Source organism: Solea senegalensis, linkage group LG3, assembly GCF_019176455.1.
Source record: "Solea senegalensis isolate Sse05_10M linkage group LG3, IFAPA_SoseM_1, whole genome shotgun sequence".
NCBI lineage: Eukaryota > Metazoa > Chordata > Actinopteri > Pleuronectiformes > Soleidae > Solea > Solea senegalensis.
This window is the reverse complement of record NC_058023.1, coordinates 17,371,243-17,394,669: the sequence shown is the minus strand read 5'-3', so window position 1 is coordinate 17,394,669 and position 23,427 is coordinate 17,371,243. Positions and strand designations below refer to the sequence as shown.

Below are 23,427 nucleotides of genomic sequence, written 5' to 3'. Positions count from 1 at the left end.
TATACACATGAAATGAAATTGAGAATGGTAAATGGTCTGTATTTATGTTGCACTTTTCTAGTCTTTTCTTGCCATTCACACTCATTCACTCAATCATTCATACAGAGCATTTATGTGCAACGCATTTTTTATCACACATCTTTCATACCCAGCGTTAATGATGTCATCGACATGAGAGTGAATTGCTGTTTGTCTCCAGCTCCCCCGGCAACCCTCAAGTGGATGATAAAGCAGTAGAAAATGAATTAATGGAGGATGTAACTTTTGTTAAGTTCAAATTTCCTAATGTTGTTTGCCAAGAATAAGATCATTATTTGAATCTCTCTCCCGTTCTGCCTACTCTCTTATCTTGTTAGGCCATGTTTTCTGTGTTCTTGTACTTATCATAGAGAAGTTCTGTGGTGGAAAACTATTTAGACCTCCCTCTATGGCCTAGAGTTTCCTGGTTGGTTGGGGAAACATGGGGCGTAATCAAGTGAAATAACAATCAATCTCCTGAGTCTATAGAGCAGCTCCATAACCACTTCATATGCTTCATATAATATACAAAGAATAAACCATGTTGTATAATAAACCATTAAATAATCATCATTTTTGAAACAGACATTGTCAAAACTCTTAAATCATACTTTTTCATCATAATTTACGCTCTAAAAACATGACTCATTGGGACCTTGTGTGGGAATCTATAAAAGTCCCACTGGGTCCTGGTTGGAATCTGAAACATTCGTGTTCTAGGCCCTCTCTTCTCCAGAGGATGGGAAGCATATCAGCACAAATGGGTCAACTTTGAACTAGCAGCTGTAGAAAAAGAAATATCACAACCAACTGAACTTACTGCTCCTGGTCTCTCTCTTCTGTACCCAAACTTTTTCAGCTTGTGAGCTACTTTTAAAATTACCAAAATGAGTCAAAATGATCTACTATAAACATATATTTATTTATATATATACTAAGTATACCGTGGGCCACACAGTGGTGTAGTGGTTAGCACTCTCGCATTGCAGCGAGAAGACCCGGGTTCGAGCCCCGGTTGGAACAAGGGCCTTTCTGCATGGAGTTTGCATGTTCTCCCCGTGTGTGCGTGGGTTCTCTCCGGGTTCTCCAGCTTCCTCCCACAGTCCAAAACATGCAATGTGGGGATTAGGTAAATTGGACACTCTAAATTGACCATAGGAGTGAGTGTGAGAGTGAATGGTTGTTTGTCTCTAGCTGTGTGTGGCCCTGCGATGGACTGGCGAACTGTCCAGGGTGTACCCCGCCTATCGCCCGATGTAGCTGAGATTGGCACAGCAACCCCCGCGACCCTCTGGTGGAGGATAAAGCGGTGATGACTGACTGACTAAGTATACCGTATGTTGGTGTACTTTGCATAACTGCATGAACCTGTATGGCACAATACAACTCAGTGCATTTTTGATCATTACCTTGAATAGAATCAGCCAGGGTTGCATAGTCCAGGCAGTAGCCTATGTTTAATGTCTGGGTGCCAAGTTTTGTTCAAAGTAAGACAGGAAGAGCTTCCAGACACCAAAGAATTTTTGCACAAAGCCCCTTGTAGAGAATTTGAGCTTTTCTAGTTTGAGAAGTGCCATCACACACCTGTGAGAGCCAGCCTTCCAGGTGCTACTCAAAATAGTGCGATCCCCGGTTCCGGTTGTGTCTCCTTGTTACAAATTTGGAAGTGGAATGAATTCTTGAAACTGCCATACCTCATCAGATACTTCTGTCCCAAAGTCTTTTGCCCACCGCTCTCTAAGGTAAGTCAAAGACGGGGAGACCCTTTGTTGAATTAAACTACATAGTTTGGAAATCAGGCCTCACTGTAGAGGGTCCCAGTCTAGAAAGTCCTCTATCCAACCCTGTGTAGGTGGAGATGGGAAGGACGTAAACAAAATTGCGCACCTGTAGGTATCTGTAGAAATGGGAGTTTGGAATGTCATACTGTTGTGTCATTCTTTCAAAAGGGATAAAATTATTGTCTTTATAAAGATCCCTTACAGATTTGAAACAACTCCTGAATCACAGCTGAAAGGCAGAGTCGAGCAGAGATGGTGGGAATAGAGTATTTGCTGTAATAGGAAGTGAAGACAGCGCCTGGTTATACTTAAAATGAGACCTAAACTGAGTCCATATTAGTTTGTCACAATGGGGTTTGTCAGATTCTTCTTTTTCGAGAGATAAAGATGTGCAGAGCATAGATGTTAAAGATACTGGACTGCATGAAGCCTGTTCAATCTCAACCCACACCGGTCCATTGTTGTAGTAAAAATGAGATACCCAATGAATTGCCTTGAGGATATTAGAGGCCCAATAATAATGTAAAAAATGAGGCAGTGCCAAAACCCCCATCTGCCTTTTTTTCACTCCAGGTACAATTTTCTAATCCTCGGGATTGATTTATTCCATATAAAAGAAGAAATACATTTTCTTCTTCTTCAGTTCTTTAAAAAAGCAGTTTCACGCAGCCGTGCAGTGGTGACTCCGCCTACCTTGAGTCAGTACTTTTTCTGTGTGAAGCTAACGATAAGTTAGTTTCATTTGTAAGCCACCTATACAAAAACTGTTAGAAATTTGAACTTTGAAATTTAAACCAAAATACAAAGCATAGCAATGAGACCACAATCATATTCATGGTTAATATTCAATGGAATTGTTTATTTTTAAATCATCATAAAAGTACTTAATATTGTCATTATTTTCTTGGACAATAATATATAAAATCCCTGAGTTCTGTGACAGTAACATTTTGTATTGTACAACATTTTTGATGATTAGCATACAGTATATCAGTGAATGGAAAATCATGCAAAAAGCGTCCAAAAAAAGCAACATAATTCCTGTAACAACACATATAAACTAATAGCCACAGTCAATTAAATGAACCATTAAATTGATCATTTTAACCTGTAATGACGTCATTATACTATTATATATTTACTGTATTCACTATCGTTGCTTTTGACATTCATTTACGAATCCATGGTTTAAAGACCGAAGCTAACTTGCAATCAGTATTCATGAAATCTGCTTGCACACGTCACTAATGTACTCCCATCATGCCTTTCGCTGTTTATGGATGTGCCGAGCAAGTCGAGAACGCGGATGGCTCGTTCACATAGCCGAGAGGCATTATGGGAGTAACACTACTGCGCAAGCTCATGCTCTACACAACCTGGAAATAAACGTGGAAGTCAGAAACTTTTCTGGCATATGCCATATGAGTGAGCAACTCCATAGGAATGAATGGAACCAGGGGGGCGGTGCTCTATCCAGTTCTTATAATACATCCATGCTAATACCGAGACTACACTCTCCATGCCACTTGAGTTGGTTGGATATCTAATCAATGCAGTAAGTAAGTAAGTAAAGCTTTATTTGTATAGCATCTTTAAAAACAGCAGTGCTTTCACATACATAATAAAATACACAGAAAAGAAGGAAAGCAATGAGATGAAAGGATAAACACCGGTTAACACTCTAGATAAAAAGATAAAAAGACGTCTATAAAAATGAGTTTTAAGAAGAGATTTAAAGATGACGCTGAGTTTGCAAGCCTTATCTCTGCAGGCAGAACGCTCCAAAGACGAGGCGCTCTGACGGAGTAAGCACAGTCACCCCTGTTTTTTAGCCTCAGCCTCGGAACAGTTAAGAGAGACCCGCCCACGGATCTAAGGCTGCGAACAGACTCGTATGGGGTCAGCATGTCAGTCATGTATTCAGACCTTTTGATCCATACTTTTTCCATTCACAAGATCAATTGTTGCTTTCTGTTTCATATGGAACTGGGTAAAAAGGCTTTTGTCCATTCTGCACCTTTTGCATGCAGAAAGACTCGAAACTACCTGAGTTAATTTCATTGCGTGCTTTCAAATCCAAACTGATCTGAAGTTTGATTTGTTTTCTATTTTAAATGTGTAACTGTGGAGTGTGTCATATTTGCGGCTGCCGATCTTGACCAGGACACGCTTGAGAAAGAGGTTCCTAATCTCAGTGGTATTTTCCTGGTTAAATAAAGGTTCAATAAAAAAATAAACTAAAAAATCTAAATACAATGTCCATTTCAGTCAAGCTTTTCACCTTTAAAGACAGCAACTGTGACTTACATACTGCACACTATGGACTCAAACAACAGTTGGATTTATTGCACACTCACTGGACTCATGCTACTGCACCGCCCCTCTCCATCTATCCTCTATTCCTCAACCTCCTCTCCTAGACACACACATCCAGATCCTCTTCCCTCAAACATACTGTGTTTATAAACATAAGGCTCCATTTCATCAGCTTGAATTTGTTTTCATAGCTAAGTCAGAGGCCCTCTTCACCTCAACAACTTTCTCTACTTCCCTTTACCCCCACTTTGAAATTCATTAGCATACGGAGGGGAGGAATCACATGGATGCATCTTTTTGACCTATTGAAGATTCAAAGTGGGGATTCATTAACAAATGCACTGGCACTGAAATAGATGCACATAAAGGAAAGTTATTATCTCTGTAGTATTCCTATCAAAAAACTTTAATTTCCACTGATCTGGAACACTGTAATGAGAAATACAGCAATAATGTTAAAGTAACACAATGTAGGATTTGCTCTCTGACTTCCCCACAGTTGGTAAACGGTATTGTTTACCAACAGACCAAAAAATATATATCTTGCAGTAATATTATCCAATATCCAATATTTCCCCACCCAGCGTCTAATTCTATCACTTTATAAAGCACCCAGTCACTTATTTTATTTGTATTTTCTAAAATAAGAACACAGCAGAATGTAAATGGCTGTTTGTTAAAACAATAAATGACTTTATAAAGCCACTTTTTTTTATATATATATCAATCTTTTGATCTGCCACAATAATGTAATAATGAATTTAAATGAAAATGCCTCAAGTTGAGGGCTTTTCTCAGTAATTTGTAGGTGCGATAAAAAAAGATATTAAATAGATCCATTACAGATCATAATTAATTAATCGCTCAATCTCTTCACAGCACTAATCTATTCACTCAAGCCTAAACAGAGACTGTGTCCAAATTCCAAATCCAAAGTAGAGTCCAATGTCTGAGACACATGCGGAGCCAATCTTCATTGGCATATGAAGATGCAAGCTGCGTGGTATTTCGTATCGTGGTAGTAGTATGCTAATTAAATGCTTAAATCCAGGGTTTTCCACCACCCAACAAACACGCCTATAGCGCTAGTTATTGCTTTAACACGAGTGGAATTTTGAGAACAGAAGAGTTGCCTGCATTATCGGAGTTGCTTTCGTAGTTAAGTCTATGTCCTTCCGATGCACGCGATGTCCTGTGCTAGCAGCACACTAGGAGAGCGGCCACCATCATAAAGGACACCCACCCACAACATAGACTGTTTACACTCCTGCCCTCAGGACATAGGTAGAGGAGTGTGAATGCAGGACAACACGTTTAAAGAATTTCTACCCCACTGCCATCAGAATCCTCAATAGCTGAACAGACTACACTAAAGACACTTTAGACACCTTATATACTTGCCTTAAAGTCATCTGTTTACATTACTGTCACTTTAATTCTCTTACTTGAGCACAGCATCTTTGCACTAATTAATACAGTTAGACACAGTACATATCAGTTTCCCACTCAGGCATAGTTTCCCTTAATGTACAGCTTACCTTTCTCTGCATATATTTACATAAATTGTATGCACATATATACTGTATGTGTATATATATGTAAATATAAACATGTTTCTTTACTGTGCATATGACAATAAACACTTTGAATCTTGAATCTTTCGGAATCTTGAATCTTTCAATCTTTCTCAAATACGAGGAGCACAGAGACAATACCAAACATGACTATCATCTATTCTGCCAGCAATGTCCCGAATTAAAGTATATTTCCAACCAGTGACGTGCAGTAAGGTTCATGACTGGGGAGTCACTCATCGGATGTTCAAATATATGAACCTAAAATAGAAGCTTATATTTCAATTTTGACCTTAATTGAAACATGTAGTAGTTTTAAAAGCTTTTAATTATGCTTTAATCAATTCCATACTGTTCAATACTGAACAATACTATAGCAAGAAAAAATTAAGAATATTTATTAATATGAGGTCATATTCTATTTTTTTAATATTATTTATTCCCCGAGCGGCACAGCAAGGTGCTGCCTCATGACGTGTCTTCTCCCTGTATTTGAACGGGACATGCAGAAATTTTAACATTCTTAATTGAAAAGATTTTTTTATTACTGGATTCATACGGAAAAGGGATTTGTAATACACACCAGGTGACAAATATTAAAATGTATTATATTTTAGAATCAACTTCTCTTTTTCTTTACAAGATTGACAGGTGAGGCTCTGTCTCCCCCGCCTCCCCTGAATGCATGTCACTGTTACCAACACATTTAGAGGCAGCGCCTCTCAGGATAAGGTGCTCCTTAACCACCATGGCTATCACGGCATCCTTTTTTGCGTCCCCTGTGAGTTTTTGGCCATGGTCTGGAAAACACAGTTTCTTGTAAACATCTGTGTACTGAGTCTGACTGGACAATGACAGCCCAAGAATAATGAATTTTTTTTACAAAGATGGATACACAACATATTGTACTTTGATACTCATAGACATTAATTCACAAGCTTAATCTTTCTGACCCTAATTTAATCCCATACAAATACATCCTGAGTGCATACTGTCAAAGTTATTGAACTCCAGATGTGCCTCTAATAGTAGGAGGTGGGAGATGTAAAGGTTCAAAACTTTGCTCAAGTCATTAGATGAGAAATGTTTTCATAAGAGGAGTTTAGATTTTAAGAGACAAAGGAAAATTGCTGCTGTTCAAGTGATCATTTATATTACCTTGTTGGATATGTTAAAAGTCCCATCATTTGATGTAGACCTACAGAATATGACTGAGTGTATATGTGTCAGCACAGATAAATGGCAGCGTACCAAACTGTGTCCATTACGTGACTTATGAAAACCATATGACAATGAGGCAAAAATGCTGCACCTCCCCCCATTCTGACCCACACATCTACACCCCACCCCCTCCCCTTCCAAAAACATACAGTTATTTTCCTCAACTCCCTCCCTCTTTCCCCTTTTGCCCTCCCTCCTACTTGCTCTGTATCACTCCCTCTACCCCTGTCCCATTTCTCCCCTCCCTCCCTGCTTTCTGAAATCTTGAAACAATCTGCATGCACTCAACTCTAGTTCAGATCAGCTTTAGCCACACAGGGTGAAGAACACAGAGGGACAGTGTGGGGAAAAAAAAAAATCAGGATTCAAATGAAGGGAGAAATTACAACACAGTGAGAGAGAGAGAGCCACAGTTAAAAAAAAAAAATTCAAAAGAAAGGACATAAAAGTTTAGAGAAAGTTAAGATTAAAGAGTAGTGGAGAGTCTCTACTCAAAAAGAATGGGCTCACTGGTGAGCAATGCTGCTGCTCTTTTCTTATCTTGCATTCTGGCTTTGCTCTTTGGAGTTCATTCAGTCATTGGCCAAGACCTGAGAGAGAAGGATGTACTGTGTAATGAGGATGGCTGCTTTGTGGTCTATTTCCAAAGGAAAACATTCCTGGAATCATGGAGGTTCTGCAAAGAGAAAGGTGGCAACTTAGCTACGATCAAACGCAAGGAGGATGCCACCAGTATTGCCACACTTTTCTCAACTCTGGACTTGCGCCATTCTCGTACAAAGGTCCAGGTTTGGATTGGTCTGCAGCGCCAGCCTCGCCAGTGTACCACTACACACCCACTCAGAGGTTTCTCCTGGACTACTGGAGACCTGGACACGGAGTATACAAACTGGTTTAAAGAGGACTCCCCCGATATGTGCATGGTGCCACGCTGTGTGGTCATGGGCTACAGCATTCAAGAGCAGAGTGACAATTTAAAATGGCTGGATGTTTCATGCTCGGTCCCTGTCAATGGCTATCTTTGCCATTATGGCTACAACGGAATGTGTCCTGCCTTCTGGAGTGAAGGGGGAGGCAATGTTCTTTATACCACACCATTTAACCTTCAGAGCACATTGCTTACCTATGTACCCTTTGGGTCTGTTGCTACCATGCCATGCCCTATAGGCATCAAGAAGGAACAGTCAGTTTGGTGTATGTTAAAAGAGGATGGCTCAGTGGGATGGTCAAAAAATCCCCCTCTTTGCTCTGATCCTCTTGCATCACACAGTTGGTGTAATCAAAACAATGGTGGATGTGAGCATTTTTGCAAGCCAGCTGGTGCTCACTTCCACTGTGAGTGTGATGATGGGTATCAACTAGGAGAAGATGGACAGAGCTGTGAGCTCTTTGATTTTTGTGAAGGGGCCCCCTGCGAGTTTGAGTGCCTGCCTCTTTCAGATGGGTATCGCTGTGACTGTCCAGAGGGATACATGCTTGCACCAGATGAACGTGGATGTCTGGACGAAGATGAGTGCCTCCAGAGTCCCTGTGAACAAATCTGTGAAAACGCTCCTGGCACATTTGATTGTCGGTGTCGGGATGGTTACCACACAGATGATGAGGGTGGATGTGAGGATGTAGATGAGTGTATAGATGACCCATGTGAGCATGCATGTGAGAACACTCTCGGCTCTCATATCTGCCACTGCCATCTGGGTTTTTCCCCAATACCTGAGGACCCAAGCCACTGTCAAGACATTGATGAGTGCCAGATCCCCGGGACTTGTGAGCAGATGTGTGTGAATTATGAGGGAAGCTTTGAGTGCTACTGTGAGGAAGGCTTCGAACTTATGTCTGATCACTACTCATGTCGTAAGAGAAGGGTAGGTGTTGACCCATCTGCCATTGGGGTCACCCACCAACCTGGTCCTGTATGGGACCCTTTGGACTATGGCTGGAATCTACAGCAGAGCCATACTGACTGGCCTCCAGAGGAGGACCAACCTCTCGACTGGCTGACTGATCCACCCAGCATTTTGAATTCTGATGTAATTTGGGTCACAAGTGCTCCACAGGAGAAATTGCCCTTTTATCCATCAGTGTATTCTTCGACGCAGGAGTCTGAGAAGGAGGAACACATATTAAATGGGGGGCAGGGATTTCAGTCGGAGCTGGAAGTTTTTCCAAACACCTTCTATACCACACCTCCACCCACTGCCAGCTCTAACAATCTACCAGACTTGCATGAAGATGAAAAGGAGACCACCACAACTTTTCCCTTCAATTTGACCTCTACAATCTCCGAGGGAGCATGGAATTGGTGGGCCAGACTCACCAGCCATAAACCAGAAGGTTTGGAAAATTCTGTTACGCCTACGGATTTTAGCAATGAGAGAGATGAAGAAGAGTTCCCCTCTCTGAGTTCTTTGTTCCCAGAGGAGGAGATGGGGGAGGAGGGAAATTACTTTGTGGAGATAACACACGTCCCATATCCGACTGCTCCAACTGAGGCTACTCCTTCCACTCCACCCTTAAGTGAGGGTGGACAGAGCGGAGACATCCAGGATTCTAACCGGAAAGACAGTGGGCAGACACAGAGCAGCACTTGGCTCCTGGTGGGAGTCCTTGTGCCCGTCTGCATCTTTATTTTTGTGATGCTGGCATTCGGCATTTTCTATTGCACCCACGGTTCTCCTCAGCCACACAGTAAGAATGTCAGTGATTGCTACCACTGGATCTTGGGAGCTCATGATACACAGGGAGCTCCTAACCCCTCAGCAGGGGCCAAGACCCATGTTTAAACACAGAGGAGAGAAAGTGACAGTTAAATAAATGGACTCTTACTGAGGTAAGCAGCCAAGTGTTTTACCCTCTGTGTTTTTGGAACTGCCCACTTTGAACACATTTGGATATCACTGTTCAAAGTTGATAGATGTGATTGAGAGACTTTGAAAACACACTGACTTTTTTGGACACAGTTAATATGTGGTGTCAACTTTCACAGGTTTCATACATTGATTTGATCATGATTGCACAAGACTATATTATTAAGTACCAAGTTGAAAATGAAAATGTGGCCATATTCAAGGATAATGTGTGTTGACATATATTCATTTGAGCATTCCTTTGCTGGAGCCAGTTCAGATTAGATCAGATCAGAATTAAAAATTCTGTTGGTCAAAGCCTCTCACGAGGCTACAGCTTTTTGTCTGAGGCAGTAAACTGACTTCAGAGAATGTATAGAAGTGTTGTTCCCTTTGAAATTACTTTGTTTAAAATATGCAGAATGGTTATTTTGGAATCAATGATGAAAAGAATCCTGCCCACTGTACATTTAATGGGAAAAGCATGTCAGCTGTCATTCATTATCCAAGTGTAACAATTTTATTTAGTTAACAAGGGCTTTTGATGCATGTTAGGTCACATCAGTAGGGAAAAAGGCAAACTCAGCAAATATCACTTTAAGCGAGAATACACATGACATGACGACCAAACCCATATTTTTGTATATTGCAGTTCTATTATATTTATGTTTGTTTTATACTTGTTGCCAGCCATGAAAATAAAAAAGGAAACGTAACTATTGTAATAACTGAACGACACTATTTATGAACCTCATAAACCTAGAGATATGCAGGAGAATGACTGTCCACACATGGAAATATTTTTCCTCTCTGATGCCTGGTTTAACAGCACTGCTTTCCCAGACATTTGAAATAAGTTAAAGCACAGATGTTCACTTTGCACAAGGAATGTGGTTGGGGCTGGTAGCTGATAGAGTTTAGAAATTTTTCATAGATTGGTATCAATTTTCCTTCTTAACCTTAATTTATTAAGACAGCCTTTAGGAGATCATATTTTAAACCAGCCCTGAACTCCTTGCTGCAAAGACAGTGACCGGTTAACAATGTCAAGGTTACACAGTTCTTAATAAAATGGGAGAAAATCTACTTATTGGAAATGAATATGGAACACATGTTTATTTTATTAACAGACTGTGAAATGTGATTGCGCCAGAGGTCTTTTTTCTGTTACAAAATTGTGAATAAAAGGTATGACTGGGATTCTGTGGGAGTGTTTTTATTGAAAGAAAGAAAGAAAGAAAGGAAGAACAAGGATGGATTAGGCCAGCTTGAACAACTTTTGTTATGTGTATTAGCTATATTTAATGTATATGCTGTTATGGCTGTGGTTTATGTTTATGTAATTATATTTATGATGACATCACTCCCCTTTGAAGTGTATCCTGCTTTTTTTAAGCAGCAAATTATTTTAAAAGCCATGTAGTGGCCATGTGACAATGAGGATACTCTTCATTCCTACCTCAGTGGAGCCCATGTAGAGAGTTTTCACAGACAGCAGATCCTGAGTGCTGTATAAGGAAGCATTGTGGTTGTATTGACTAAAGGAATGTGCTGATCAAAACCAGGTTGTGGCTCTAAATGGCTCTCAGAGGGGGTCTCTCTCTCTCTCTCTCTCTCTCTCTCTCTCTCTCTCTCGCTCACTTTCTTTCTCCTTCTCTTCCCTCTGACCTATTCACACTCACTCCTACGGTCAATTTAGAGTGTACAATTTACCTAATACCCACATTGCATGTTTTTGGACTGTGGGAGGAAGCCGGAGAACCCGGAGAGAACCCACGCACACACAGGGAGAACATGCAAACTCCATGCAGAAAGGCCCTTGTTCCAACCGGGGCTCGAACCCGGGTCTTCTCGCTGCAAGGCGAGAGTGCTAACCACTACAACACCGTGTGGCCCTCACCAATTGTATTGTGAATTAATTAATATTTTTTTAAGAAAGAACACTCAGAAGAGGGCAAACCTTCACCAAGTCTTAATCACTTCATCACATTCATTTGTCAACTGCATTTTACAATTTTTACATTTAGATTTTCTGGATCTGTGTAGAACTTGCCTTCTTTTAGCTATTACCATCTTACATAAGCATGACAAAATCCTCATCCTCATCTGTTAAGATGTTACCGAGATATACACATCTGAACTTGTTCAGTGGGACTGAACCATGCTACATATTTTTGAGTTAGAATGGCAGTTTTTACATATATATAAAAAAGGACATGGACACATATTAAAAAAATGGACACATGACATGACGGAACAATAATTAGTGACCATTAGTGCATATGTAATATATATGTATACAAGTATACATATATATAAGCATGTTATAAGTATACAACATGCTCACACCACAATATACATAATAAGCATAATAATAATATTATTAATAATAAGAAGGATAAATAATTCAGTAAATAAATGAATAAAGCAAGGGAAACAAAGGGTCTGCCTTGGATCCCCACACAGCCACAATGTAGGCTGACCACACCATGTGGTTCCAGCCTGTACTGTCCCATCATACTCCACACTTATGTGTGTGTGTGTGTGTGTGTGTTTTATGCGTTTTTATGCGTCCCTTTTTCTGAGCTGGGGCCCGTTGCACGAAACTAAGATAAGGGATTAAACCACACTATGTTACTTATCTTGGCTGAATTTACCCATGAGTTGGTTGCATGAAGGCAATGGCGCATAAGTTATGCACGGCAATTTATTATTTGCGGTCCGGACCAGAATATGTTAATCCTGGTGCTCAATCAACCTTCATTAAAATATCACAGTAATTACATGTGGTTAAATATTATTTTAATTCTGATTAGTCTTATAAGATTCCATGAAGACTGATATTCGTATTTGATCAAAACCTTTTCTTTATGTTACTATTATTGCAGTTGTTGAGATGATTAGAAACAGCTGAGGTTGTAAAGGTGGTTTATATACTTATATTCTATATACAATATATAACTACTCATTCATGTCATCCCCGTTTTTTTCAAACCTGTCCTGCCCACTACCTAGAACATGTAATATGGTTGACTGAGAGAGAGAGGGGGACAACAATATCAATGCCAGTGTATAGGTTAGTAACATTAAACAATTAAAATTATATAAAACATAAACAACATTAGATCCCCCCCAGACCGCCCACTGAGGAGGCAAGCCAGATTCCGCCATAGCCACCCCCACCCCCACCAGAGACCAACCTCACGCCCCATCCCAAGGAGGGACAGGCGGACCCCCGAGCCAGTCCAGGGTAGATTCCCCAAGCAAAAGCAGGGCCAGAGGTCCAAGGACTCGCCACGTCTGACCCTGCGGTGCCCCGGCAAGGGGGCCCCACCAAGCATCCAGGAGTGCTGATGCCCATCATTGACCCCTAACCGGCAAGCAACATGCCGCCCACCATCACATCTTCAGAGAGGTGCATCATGATGGGCCACAGCTATGCCACTGGCCACCACAGCTGTCCCCACCCAGACTGCCAAGCAGGAGTCGGGCACCCGGGAGAGTACAACAACAAAAAATGACAATAACTTAAGGTGTTCCATTAGTGAGGTCATTTTTTGTAATGCATAGAGGACTTTGGCATATTTTGATTTGATAATGGACTTCTAGGATCCTTCTGTAAGATTTGCCTAGTTTTTGGTAAGTTTCTGAAATGCACTGTGAAACGTGCTTTTCCAGAACTCCAAGCAATATGTCAAAAACAAATTGTGAACATTTACATAATGAATGATATATTTTTGTTTTTATGTTTTAGTTTTTCTGTTGTAAATTAAGGCTTCAGATATTTGATAATACATCATCACCAACCAATCTTACAAATTTTGCATTATTTTTTTTAGCTGTTTTATTATTATAATATATTGTCCAAAATAATGAATAGTAATTTTCATTTACATATGTAACTGTACTTGTTACATACATAGCTTTATTTCATAATTTTATCTAATCATGATAAATGTTTTTTTGAAAATTTTGAGATGATGTATACTGGTTTAAACTGTGTATTTAGCAGTTGTATTTAGAGTATTCATCTTGTTGTTAAATCATGAAATAACAATGTTTCCTTGTTTTTCTGTGTTAATAATACATAATTATTATAATTAATTAGTTTATCTTCATCACCTGAAAATGACCTGTACCTCAAATAATGCTACTTTCTTCATATTCAAAATAAAGAGAGTCCTCCAGTCACAGACATTCATGAAAATGCTTTTACAGAATAAATAATAAAAACACTTCTGCTTTTGTTTTGCTTCATGTGTATGTGGATAGGTGTCTACCTGTGTTGGAAGGGCTGTTGACATTTGTACTCAGAGGAAATGGGATATAAAATGACTTACTTGCAATTACATTTATTTTATTGCATTAATATGAGTGGTTTTGAGGCCCAACTTTTACACGCAGGCACACACACGATTATGTACGGTACATATGTACGTACACACACATGTATACATATACACATGTGTGTATGTCTATGGTTTGTTCTATCAAGAATGAATGTTGATAAGTCTCCTAGGAGGTAAAGTGAGGGAGATAATGGAATGTGGCAGCCCATAAAACTATAGTGACTCAGTCCCACTTACATTCCAACATAATGACTCCATGTACACAACACTTCTTTATGACTTTAAGATGTTTAATAAATAGCAGATTGTCAGTGATTGGCTTGTAACTTGCACAGGTTTGGAAAAGTTGTTCTCTTACTTGTAGTCTGTTAAAGTCACACAGTGGTAAGAAACTCCCTTTTCAGTCATTTCTAAAACCACCAGAGAATTGGGATTTTGTTTTATCAATAATCATATAGTTTGTAGTCATAAAAACAAACATATCAAATAACCAATATATAGTCTGTTACATTAAATTACACTGGTTAAAACCCCACTCTGTTCTACACGTAGCACCAAACAGTATCATGATTAAAAAACAAAAAAACAGTCAACAGTACCAACAAATTTGCAGTTACACAAGTTATCCACATGAGGGTACTGGTGTTCCATGACTATGTAAATAGAGCCAGTCAACTCCACAGTGAGGTCATGACAGGCTGCAGTGGAGAATTTCAGTCTCTTGTTTATTCACCTGTTAAAAGTGAATGTCACTTATTTATCGCATAAGCAAATCAGTTATTCTTCAACCATGTCACTGTCAAGTGCTTTTTCTTTCTTCCTTTTTTCTGCATAACATCTTCCATCCAGAACAGATCACTGACTTGAAAAACTGCCATCAGCTCAAATATATTTCAGGGTTTTATTTATTGTCATTCTCGACATTAGTTCTGCCAGTTATGATAACACGTCATAAATCAGAGTGCAGATATACTGCAATGATGGTTGGACACCAAAAGTTAAATAACAACAACAATAATAAAATCAATTGATTAATTGAGATTAAAATGAATGTGCCATGTTGCCAGTATTAAAATCAAGTTAATAAGGTCATAATGTTTGCTTTTTTTGAAGGGTAAAGAAAGAAGTAAATTAATACATACTTAGTCAAAAATAAGTTTGACTTAAACATGACTTATCTGGTTGACTGCAGGCACCAACTCAAAGAGAGAAGGTACCAGGTGATCCTTAAAAGTAAGATGTCTGCTCTCTACATATAGACGGGCTAAGTACAACACGTTAATGGTAAATCATAATGAATCATTCTTAGATTTAATGTTTAAAACTAAATGAGAAAGTCAACTCACTAACAGAAAGAAAATGTATCTCAGGTGCTGCTCTGAGTTTGTCCTTTAAATAAAGTGGTATTGTTTATTCCCTGTAGTTTGTAGTTTTTGGCTTTCTTGAAACGTTACATATGCAACATTCATCTTCAAAAGGTATAAGAAAAACAAATATTGCCTTTTCTTAATATATAGTTGTCATTTCACAGTCCTTCGTTTTGGCAGCTGTATACATTTGTGAAGTACTGTCCAGGGTGTGACCCACCTATCGCCCTATGTCAGCTGAGATTGGCACACCCAACCACGCCCTCCCCCGCAACCCTCGTGTGTAGGACAAACGGTAGAAAATGGATGGATGGAAATTTGTAAAACACACTAAATAATATGAATTAAATACTATATATATGTTGGTAAAAAATACATGGAATCGACAAAATTATATTTGAAAATTTCACTTAGTAACACGTCTTTAATTTCAAGCCTAATTATTTGTTTTCGAGCAAAACTTGCAATGACATAAGTTGCACCCAAGCAATTTCATTTAGCAAATAACAGGTGGAAACATTGGTCATTTTCATGACAAAAGTAGATAAATACAATAAAATGTGTCATGTATGCAGGGTTTGTTGGGCAATTGCACTGGTGGCCTGCAACCCATGCTGCTTTGAGAGGGTAGCTTTTTTGTGAGGGGTTGGCCGATTTATACGTCCGTCCATCCCAAAACTCATCTCAGTCACTACCCTACATGCCTCTGTGCGTCTTCTGCATTGGCATGAACATTAGGAAATTTGTTTGTTTGTTTTGGTCCGACATGCTGGCAAATTATCACGTTTAACGTCACTGTAATGAAGCAGCAGATCACAGCTATTACCTTGGTGGGGACGTTATCATAACAGACAGAAATTATACACAAACTAAATCTAAATTGTATTAAGTGTGGAGCTTTATTCAAATGACTGAAAGTTGGCTGAAACATGCAAACCACAGAGCTGGAGATGATCAAACCAAGCAAACTCTACAAACTTTGCAACAAGAGTGACTTGAGACTAAAACTGACCAGCACTTCCTGAGAGCCACCACTGTGTCTTTTAAATGTCATGGCATGAGCTCTAGAGGGCGGAGTAGTTGAGCTGGTTACTGTGCTGCGGTGCAGCGGTGGCTTTTGAAGGTTCCCAGGTGGCGAAAGCTACGTCCACATTGCTGGCAGCAGTAAGGTGTGGCCCCACTGTGGATCCTCTGGTGGGTGTAAAGGTTACCAAGCTCCTTAAAGCGCCTGCCACACTGAGGACATGCATATGGGCTCTCACCAGTGTGAACTCTTTGGTGTCTCTTGAGTCCAGACAGCACTGAGAAACCTTTGCCACACTGGGGGCAGGGGAATGGGCTCTGGGCTCCGCTGTGGATCAGCCTGTGGCTCTTTAACCGCGCTGCATGGCGGAATCTCTCTCCACAATCTGGACATATAAAGGGCTTCTCCCCGGTATGGATGCGCTGGTGTTGTCGCAGGTTACCAAGGTAGTTAAAATGGCGGCCGCAATCCCCACACTCATATCCCCCTTCCATTTTTATCTCCTTCTTGACAAGCCCTCCTCCCCGACTGATGCTAAAACCACACCCATCCTCGTTCTCCACTCGTTCTCCTCTCCTGCAGTCACTGCTGCTGTTCCCCATGGAGGGTGTTGGTGCTGCTGCTACTGCAGAGGAGGAGGAGGAGGTTGACTGCAGGGCCTGTAGAGCCTGAGCACCAGCAGAGTCTGAGTGGATCAGTTTAATATGTTCTTCCAGGAACAGAGAGTCAGGGCAGAAGGTCCCACACAGAGAGCAGATGTAGGGGTGACTTGAGAACTGCTGACCTGAAATCAGAGTGGAGGGTTGTGTAAAGTAAATACAACTCACACCAGAGTACAATGACAAAGTAAACACACAAGTATTTAGCTCCGTGATTTTAAATAGCTGTGAATGCCACAGCTTTCTCTGCTTTGGTCTCCATCTCTATATAATCCACACTACATGCTGTCCTGTGTGTGGTCTGTTATTGCAATCGTTGTTCTATGATTCCATAAGACTAAAGTGAGCCATGTTGATGTGCCACGACATGTGGTCCAAACAAAAAAAAAAAGACACAACAAAGGTGACACGGGGAAGAACAATGTATGAAGCAGAATTGTAAACCTGACTTTAGTCCAGCTTGAGTGCTGTCTGTGATCTCTAAAGATTTTAATGTTGTAATTTTACTTTTCATTCTTGGAGAAGAGGATTTGGGCCACATGTGAAATTCTTTTAGGAAACAAAATTTATAAAAACAAAATCCCAAAAGTTCTGACAAAAGTCAGAATTGTGTTATTAAAATCACATTGACCTCTCTGTGCCATCTGTGATGTCTACATTTTTTTTGACATTTCTCTGAGAAACTCTATCAGTATCAAACCATCAGTGAGCAAACACCAATCACTAAATTAGTGAGAGCTTAGAGAAAATAGAGATATTTAACAGGGATTTAAAAGCTGCTCTGGGTGAATTCTGAATTAAATCTACTCAGTATTTAACCTATTTTTAACTTTGATTTCAGCATTTTCTACAGATGGCAGAAACCTTCACAGCATTTGCAGTGTCTTCCAGTAAAAATGTAAATAAAACATTTTATTATTCAGATTCAGATATTCAGAAATTCAGCCACCGAAACATATCGGCTGAAAATTGTCAAAAAAAAGGCATTTTCGGTTTTCGGCCAAAAGACTTTTAACACTGAAACAGGATGTTGTGATGACGCATGGAAAAACTGCCAGCATGCGCATGTCTATTACCACTTAGAGTTTGTCCAAGATCAGTTTGGAACATCAATAAAACCGTTCCAACAAGGTGTGAGAACAGCACGAAATGCCGGAAAGTCTCTTGCAAAAGTGAAACTTGGCTGCAAACAGTGCAGATTATGAACTCCCCGTGACATTCCCTCGGATCCCCTGCACTTCCTCGCAACTGTACTTGATCCTCGTCATAAAGATCATTATTTGGATGTGGGGATAAAGCAGCGTGTCGAGATATGATATAAAGAGCCCACTTGGAGAAGTGCACAGTGCAGGAGTGGTGTGCTGTGTCTGTCTGCACCAGATGAGCGGCATGCACCCTTGTTGTCCGATGAGATCCTCCTTAATATTTTCATAGATTCTTAATTGATTCATTATTTCAAGTATTAATATTAATCTATACATGTATATGTATAAATAACATTACATGTCATTTAGCAGATGCTTTTATCCAAAGCGACTTACAAGGAAATTGAGTACAACCTCCCGGGGTGGAGTTGAACTTGTGACCACGATGTCTCTGCACACAGGGGTATCGGTCTATACCACTGAGCCACCCCAGCCCAATTGCAATGCCTTGACTTTAGTGAGGTAAGTACACACAGTCCCAGCCATAACAACAAAATTAGATTTAAAAAAAAAAAACAATTGTACAGAATTGGAATAATGATTTCTTTCGGGGTTTCGACTTCAGTTTTCAGCCAAGTGTTTCACAATTTTCATTTCGGCGCATCCCTAATTTTATTTAGCATCCAACACCATAACTTAAAAATGAAACAGCACTAACAGAAAGAACATTTAAAATTCTTACAAAGAATGGCCTTTCAGCAAAAGATAGTGATAGTGATATTTTGATAGTGAATATAAGTCAGTAGCTGTCAGTATTAACGCAATGATCGTAAATATTCAGGACATTTAAATAAACCAATAAATCTGACTCAACTTCATTAAGTAACTTTCTTTGCATTCATTTGATTCCCAATCAAGATACACTGGCAAAGGGTTGCTTTGCATTGTAAATATCAACTTTGAATTGCAAATCTAAACCATTTTAAATGTGATAAAATGGGCAAATACATATTGAGCTTCTGCGATTAATGACAATAAATAGAAAAATTAGTAGTAGTAATTAGCACCCTTCATCAAATTACTTGAGATGAGTTCACTTTAAACTTCTTCTGACCTGATCCAGAATCAGTTAATCAATCCAACTTTTGAGTTTACTACACTGTTTTTTTCAAGTCTTACTGACCTGTTTCAGGCCTGTCTGTGTGTCCCTCCAGGGAACTGCCTTCCTCCCCTGAAGAGCTCTGTGGATCCATGGAGAACTCAGGGGGCTGGACAAGTGAGAGTGGAACCTGGGCCTGGTCTAGTCCATCACCCTCCCTCCTCAACGACTCATCTTCATCATCATTATCTGTGTCACCAGTCAAAGTGTTCTCACATTCAGACTCCTTCATCACTAAAGAAAATACAGTTACATCAGATGTGCATGATTTGTGAAGGTTACTTGTACAAGAATACATATTTGGAAAAAAAACAACATATTGACTAGAATTTACACATTTATCTATAAGTGCTATCACAGGTGTGTCATAATGGAGCTATAGCTGTGGCTTATAGAATGCAAGGATTAAAGATGCAATTGCCCAAATGATGTTCTTAACAATAGATAAACAGGCCATCTCTTTATTTCGACATATTAAGATTTAGCTGAAGCAATAGCTGATGACATTAGAATAAGAAAGTGTAATCCAATATCACCTAAAAGACTGAATAAGCGCAGGTGACATGCTGTAAACATGACATTGCCATGCGAGTTAGGGCTGCACATAACTGTAACACTGTAGTAAGCTCTGTCAGCTCTGTAGATTGAATGTTTTTTTTTTATTATTTTAAAGAAAGGAAACAGAAGGGCTGTTTTAAGTCCAGTGTGTAAAAATTTAGATTAAATCATTTTGATTTGTCAGACATTGAAGATTAAATCATTATACTTATTCTTTATACAGGTGTACAATGACTGTAGATATAGTTTGTAATTACCCTAGATTTGAGGCTTTTATATTTATACCAGGTACCAGGTCAGCTTTGCAGAGGCCTCCATTTTTGACCACCATGTTTTTACAATAGCCCACAATAAACAAACCAAACATCTTTTGAATCTGGATGCTAACTGAAGGCTACATGGGTTCTCCAACACACTTATAAGGTAAGGATGACATGAGGGACGTTCAGCTGCAATGTGCAAAATTTTACACACTATACATTTTTAGCTATAGTAGACAGGATCCTTGATTGCAGATTTAATATCAAAATAACTCTGATGTTACAGCCTGTCGTTCACTCAAGTTCTCTCCATTTCATCTTTAAATGAGTCATGTTGTGGTGATGGATTCCTTCTTTTATTATGGAAGTATGTGTTACACAGTTAGAGGCTTATGTTTTAGACACAACTGACTGTTCAGTACATGCATTAGAACAAAATGTGTAGATAACCAATTTGGTTTGAAAAGTGTAACACGAGTGTAACACAACTGTATTGACCTGATATTGCCATCAGTAAATATTTAAAGGTTCAATATGCAACATTCTGCCACACAATATATATGGAATGAAATATAATAACATGTAAGTACATGTATATTTTAGAGAAGTTAAGTCTTCAGCAGAGATCAGTGTCAGAGTGTGCTTTTGCAGTGGCCTCTAATTTACTTACCCCCGTTATAAGCAGTGATGTTGACATTTAGTGAGTGGATTGAAAATACTACCATTAAGTATGTTTATACAATCTGTTTTGAAATAAAAACATGTTTTTTTGTAGCCGTAGAATCAGTCTTTGTTATATACTTTAGGAAAAGTAATTTCTTTATGGAGACCGCCATCTTAGGCCACCATGTTTCTTCAGCAGCCCAAATGGACGAAACAGCCAGAGTGTGCATTTCACATTTTGAAGCAGGAGCTTAGTATGGCTCCGCCCACATACACATGATGTACAGTATGAACAATGAAGAAGATGATTGGAGAGAGCTGTAAAAGAGTGTTTACATCTCTTCTGTATGCAAGGCCGCCATGTGCTGATTTCTCAGCACACAGATTTCTCAGTCGACGCAACCTCACATACCCCAAGTTAGGATTCCAAGATGACTGCCTTCATGCAAACATTTCTTCTCTTACGATTAATAGCACTTTTGTTGTATTTGTTTCACAGTAAATCAAGTCATACACATACTAAGTTGTTTGTAGACAGATACTACCATGTAGACAATCGCTGTCTAATGGTTTTGCCAACAATGACTAACCTGAGGTGCATTTGCGTTTCTGACTTCTCAACTGGAAGGCGGTGAATTTGAGGGTGACATCACTCCCAGTGCCTACTTCTGAGTGACGTCACCCTTGAGTTCACCACCTTCTAACTTGGGGTGTGTGAGGTTGCTATGACTGAGAAATCCGAGTTCAGGGGGCCTTCTTTGCACAGGAATGCCCCGTGGCCCAGAGTCTCTACTACAAATGAAACACATCATTAGTTCCCTCATCTTGGTGAAATCTGCAGTCTCATCATTAAATGTCACTGACTCCATTGGACCATTTGCAGACATCACAATTTTGTTGACATAACCACAATTTTTATTTTTAGACAGTTTTCTCCACTTTGAATAGGTAAAGAAGTAAAACACAGTGACATCTAATGATGAGACTTCATTTATTTTTTCCCATGCATGTCAGGGAACTATTGTACCGTTCCCATACCAGGAAGCATGGCACTTCAAAAGGCAAAATCTGCTTTGTAGAAACATGGTGGCCTGCATAAAGCCTGGTACTTGCTGATTTATAGATACAAGATATATATTATGGATATGAAAACAACAATATTTTACCTTGAAACTGTTACACAAATATATAAACATAATTGTGAGTAGAACAATCGATTTCTGATATTCTAATACATTTGCATCTACATTTAAGACACCGGGCCATTTAAGCTGGTGACAGTATTTTCCTTTTAATTATTATTGCTAACTCTCCATTCACTCTAGATGTAATGCCATGTCGGCGCAGTGCACACCTTACCTTTAACCTCCGACGAATATTCCATAGGTGTAATCCACTCGTAGTCATACACGCGTTTGCTGCCAGAGGGAAGCATACTGAAGAGGTCATCTGTGGTGGACTCGGAGTCTCCATGTCCAGACCCGGGGCCAGTCATTCCGCTGTCAGGCCACAGGTGCAGGGAGTGAGGCTCATGCTCATGACGAGCTTCCCTCTCTCCGCTGCACTGACCACTCTGGTCTCCATCTATTTCACCTCTCGAGTTCTTATCTTTCATCAGATAGTCACATATAGCATCGATATTCTCTTTCTTCACGCCGGACATGACACCCTTGGCTTTCCTGGGATCGGTGTTCATCTGCTTGGTTCCGGAGGTGCAGTCTGCTCTCTTGTAGCCCACCTCTGTAGCCGCCTCTGTAGTTGCGACGCCGGGAAAATTCTCCCTGCCATCCCTCTGCACCGTGTCCAGTCTCTCCTTCAACACCTCGATCTCCTCAGTTTTCTCTCGGAGCTCCATTTTTAGGACTCGTATCCTGATACTGACCATCTTGCGGATCTCGGACAGCGCTGTTTCCAGCACAAGGGTGATGTTTCTGCCGAGGTGCTCCGTGATGTCGCTGACCGAACACAGCAGCTCCTCGTCGTGGTCCAGGTCCAAGAAATCGCCGTCGTCTCGGTTAGCTGGCCCGGAAGGCTCCATGAAGGCACCGTGTAGTTGAGGAGACGGGTTCGTTTCTGTGAAACTATGATGTCTTTTGCGACTCATAGATTCGCTTCGGCTAATTTGTGGAGACTTTAGCTAAGAAAGGTCTCCCAACAAGCTAATGTTTGGGTGATGATGAAAGACAAGTTAGCTTTGTTAATGTTAGCATGTCTTGCACCGGATGGAACTGGGACCTGTCAAAATAAAAGCACCATAGCGTCGTACATCTGCATACAATTAGATTCGTCAATTGGAATTTGTTTTGAAATCATGGAAAGGAAGCGCTGTTCAGTAAAGCAGAGAGCGTATGAGACAGAACTGAACTGGGTAGATCAATGTTCCACAGTTTTCTCAAGTAGCGCCCCCTGAAGTTTACAGCTCAAACTGTTACCATTATTGTTCCACTCTAAATCCAGAACCCTAAGGGTAAAACTATGAATAATACA

The 23,427-nt window shown here is 40.0% G+C and overlaps 2 protein-coding genes across 2 annotated transcripts; one reads left to right on the top strand and one right to left on the bottom strand.

Annotated features, from left to right (window-relative positions):
* Positions 1 to 7,191: 7,191 nt before the first annotated feature.
* LOC122765764 (endosialin-like) lies at positions 7,192 to 10,956 on the top strand. Its single transcript, XM_044020171.1, has one exon. The coding sequence runs from the start codon at positions 7,411 to 7,413 to the stop codon at positions 9,691 to 9,693; it is 2,283 nt and encodes a 760-aa protein (XP_043876106.1). The 5' UTR covers positions 7,192 to 7,410; the 3' UTR covers positions 9,694 to 10,956.
* A 5,396-nt stretch (positions 10,957 to 16,352) lies between these two features.
* znf16l (zinc finger protein 16 like) lies at positions 16,353 to 23,216 on the bottom strand. Its single transcript, XM_044022643.1, has 3 exons — positions 22,300 to 23,216; positions 19,484 to 19,693; positions 16,353 to 17,280 (listed from the first exon to the last, which is right to left on the bottom strand). The coding sequence occupies exons 1-3, from the start codon at positions 23,042 to 23,044 to the stop codon at positions 16,562 to 16,564; spliced, it is 1,674 nt and encodes a 557-aa protein (XP_043878578.1). The 5' UTR covers positions 23,045 to 23,216; the 3' UTR covers positions 16,353 to 16,561.
* Positions 23,217 to 23,427: the final 211 nt, after the last annotated feature.